The 3702-nt window shown below is 40.8% G+C and overlaps 1 protein-coding gene across 1 annotated transcript in view; it reads left to right on the top strand.

The window, feature by feature from the left end:
* The first annotated feature begins 363 nt into the window (after positions 1-363).
* LOC306968643 (uncharacterized protein) overlaps positions 364-3702 on the top strand; it is a 12996-nt gene continuing 9657 nt past the window's right edge. Inside the window, exons 1-3 of the mRNA XM_079564083.1 lie at positions 364-390; positions 1649-1745; positions 2820-2943. Of these exons, the coding sequence (XP_079420209.1) occupies positions 374-390; positions 1649-1745; positions 2820-2943 (238 nt within the window). The 5' untranslated portion in view covers positions 364-373. The remainder of the gene's footprint in view (positions 391-1648; positions 1746-2819; positions 2944-3702) is intronic.

Genomic DNA, 3702 nt, shown 5'->3' with positions numbered 1-3702 from the left:
AAACGCGAGACGCTGCGTGATCTGAGGCTCCTCTCTGTTCTCGGGGCTGAGATGTGTCTGCCTTGATTAGAGGCGCCTTTCTCCGCCCTCTGACGCCACCGCCTGGTCTCGTCTGGAATCGAGGCGAGGCGCCTCGCATCTTAAACACACCTAATACTAGTAATAAAATAAAATAAATCCCCCTCGATCGTTTTTTTTTTATAGTGACACATTGTGGAATAGAACTTTAAAATAGGTGTTATAATATTGCATGTTTTGTGATAAATAAAAATAAAAATATTAAATACATTTGTTTGATTTGGCGTATTTCCGCACTCACATCTGATTGGCTGGAAAGTCGATTGCGTCACTGGGCGGCAGTTTGAAAACAAAGATGGCGGATGTTCGAGCGTAAGCGCTTCAACTTTTCTCCTTTTTCATTGAATTTCCACATTATCGGCTTGATTTATCTTATATACAGCGTAAATACCTACAAATAATGAAATATCTCTCCAGCGCAGTTTTTATTTGGCTCAACAACCTTGGTTTTTAAGTTGTAGTTCGTGGTTTTGCGAGTAAATATTTCAGGATTTGGTCGTTGTATTAATAAATACACTTGGATCCAAAACAAAAGGCAGATGTTTGGACATGTCCACAGATAGTTGATATCATTACATGTTTATAAAGGTTGATTTTCACTAACGTCTGTAAATGTCTCTTAAAGTTCATACTGTGTTTTATTATAATGTGTTCGCAGTGCGTCCTTATGCCATAATGCTGTGTGTAGCAGAGATTTGTGACTTTTTTTGTAATTTATGTACAGCTTTTCAACGTTTATTTTATCCAAAACGTATGAATTTGTTTAACCTCTTAACCCCCACTTCAACCGAGCACATTTTCTCCAGTTTGGCTTTACCCAAATCTTAAAGCTTCTTGAAAAAAGCAACAAAAACAGAAAAGCGATGAAAATACGACAAAAACGCTTGAAAAATGTGACTAGAAGCTTTTAGATTTGGGTAAAACCGAACTGGGGAAAATGCTCTCGGTTCTGGCGGGGTTTAAGACGTCAAAAAGTGATGAAAAAAGCCAAAAAAATAGTGACCAAATTCACCAAAACAAAAAAAGCAAATAAGAAGCGACAAAAACTGGCCGAAAAAGCAACAATAACTCAAAAGTGATGAAAACAAAACTACCAAAACTGCGGAAAAGAGACAAAAAAACATGATAAAAATGTGACATAAAAGCGGCGACAACCCACCAAAAAAGTCACAATCAGTTTGGTAGGTCTTAGCTTTCAAATGAGGCGTCACACTGGCCTAGAGGCGGTGAGCTCCGGTCAAGAAGTGCTCGGTTCAGGTGGGAGTTAAGAGGTTAATTGAGCATAACTTAAAATCATAACAACATTGCCTAAGAAATCACTTCCTGTTTCGATCCAGCACGCCAAAATAAAAGCACCGTCTTATTCATTGGTTCAACTTTCTATTAAAATGTGGGTTTAATTATATTCTTGTAATGTTGCTGCTGAACTTATCAATGAGATGTGCCTGTGTGCTTTTATTTTGGCGTGCTGGACTGAAACAGGAAGTAACGTCTTTTTTGTCTGTGTGGGACTTGTTGTCATCTGTCCCTTGTTTTCAGTCGCCTGGTTTCTTTCTCCTCTCGTCCCCAGGCTGCTGCAGAGCTGTGACCCGCTGCTGTTGGACGCCTGTGGAGACTCTGACCACGCAGACTCCACGGACGCCTCCAGGATGGTCGTCTTCCTCACGGTGCGACAGCTCCTCTTTCATAATAGGCCACATTTGGGGACGCCATCTTGTGGTGATATTGTAACATTACACCAATGTCAGTGAGAGGACGATGGCGGGAATATCAGCAAAATTCTTCTGCACCAGTTCTCGAAAGAAAAATGATCCAGATAAAAAATCTATCCAAATTCTATGAATAAAAGACATTTCTTTATGTACAACACTGTCTCTTCATCATGTGGGGATTAAAATGTGACATATTGTAGTAATTGTAGCCGCTCGGACATCAGTGAATGTGAAGCACTGGTTTGAGGACATTGGGACTATATAACGTTGTTTATTCTACCATGTGGTTAGATAAACTTGGGACTATTTAGATGGATTTACAGTTGTAAATAGTTATTGTAAGAGGCACATTTGCATAGTCATGTTGTGTAAATACTAAGTGGTTTATTGTCGTAGAAATAAACGATATAGCTAGCATGCTAGATAGCTAGCCTATTGAGCCCAGCCTCTATGATAGCCATCTGTCTCAGATGTAGATTTTAGTTTATTTTTTGTATATTTTTATTTTTTTCACGATCCGATACTGATATTCGATATCGGAACCGACACTGGAAAAAATATGATATTGGCTACAAATATCCGATACTGAACCGATACCAGTTTTGGCTCTCATCGCCTGAAAAACACAACTTTTACTAACTAAATCTAAGTGAATATGGACATGCTGCATATCATTTTGAAGCTGTTAACCTCTTAACCTTAACTACTTATTATATTAAGCTGAAATTTTGAATATTGACTAATTAGGACCTTCTGGCCTTAACAGCAAATTATATTTCATAAGGTTATGATCATTTTCTGCAAAAACTACTTCCTGTACAACATCACATTTTAGTTATTGTACTTATTAGGTCCTACTTATCCCAAATAGCAACAACAATTATAAAATGCACAGCAGACAAACTCTCGAGTTTCAGGAGGCTGAGATACAATTTTAAAAGTAAAGTAAAAGTCGTTAATGAGACTAAAAGTAAAAGAAGGGATTAAAAACATGAACTTATGAAGTCTGCTGTGTTTCTGACTGTTCAGGACAGTCGCCGGGTGCAGAAGGTTCTGTGGAGGCAGCTCTTCGTCCTGGACTCTATGATGTCACTGATGGAGGAGCTGAAATCTGCCCAGCAACTGCTGACCCGGCCCTGCCCCGCCCCCCCAGGTAAACGAGCCCCGCACCTGGACGGCCGCGAGACCAGCACATTTTAGCGCATTAATAGGAGATTTTTAACGGCAACGAGGATTTGGATTATTCCTAAACTTTAACACAAGTCATTTTAAAAGTGTTGTTACAGACGGCGCGGCCTGTTGGGTTAAAGTGTTGTTGTTGTTGTTACAGACGGTGGGGCCTGTTGGTTTAAAGTGTTGTTGTTGTTGTTACAGACGGTGGGGCCTGTTGGTTTAAAGTGTTGTTGTTGTTGTTACAGACGGCGCGGCCTGTTGGGTTAAAGTGTTGTTGTTGTTACAGACGGTGGGGCCTGTTGGGTTAAAGTGTTGTTGTTGTTGTTACAGACGGCGGGGCCTGTTGGTTTAAAGTGTTGTTGTTGTTGTTACAGACGGCAGGGCCTGTTGGGTTAAAGTGTTGTTGTTGTTGTTACAGACGGCGGGGCCTGTTGGTTTAAAGTGTTGTTGTTGTTGTTACAGACGGTGGGGCCTGTTGGTTTAAAGTGTTGTTGTTGTTGTTACAGGCGGCGGGGCCTGTTGGTTTAAAGTGTTGTTGTTGTTGTTACAGGCGGTGGGGCCTGTTGGTTTAAAGTTTTGTTGTTGTTGTTACAGACGGCGGGGCCTGTTGGGTTAAAGTGTTGTTGTTGTTGTTGTTACAGACGGTGGGGCCTGTTGGTTTAAAGTGTTGTTGTTGTTGTTACAGACGGCGGGGCCTGTTGGTTTAAAGTGTTGTTGTTGTTGTTACAGACGGCGGGGC

The sequence above is a fragment of the Gobius niger genome (assembly GCF_951799975.1).
Source record: "Gobius niger genome assembly, chromosome: 10".
Taxonomy (NCBI): Eukaryota; Metazoa; Chordata; class Actinopteri; order Gobiiformes; family Gobiidae; genus Gobius; species Gobius niger.
Note: the sequence above shows the minus strand (reverse complement) of the source record. Positions and strands in the feature narration are given on the sequence as shown.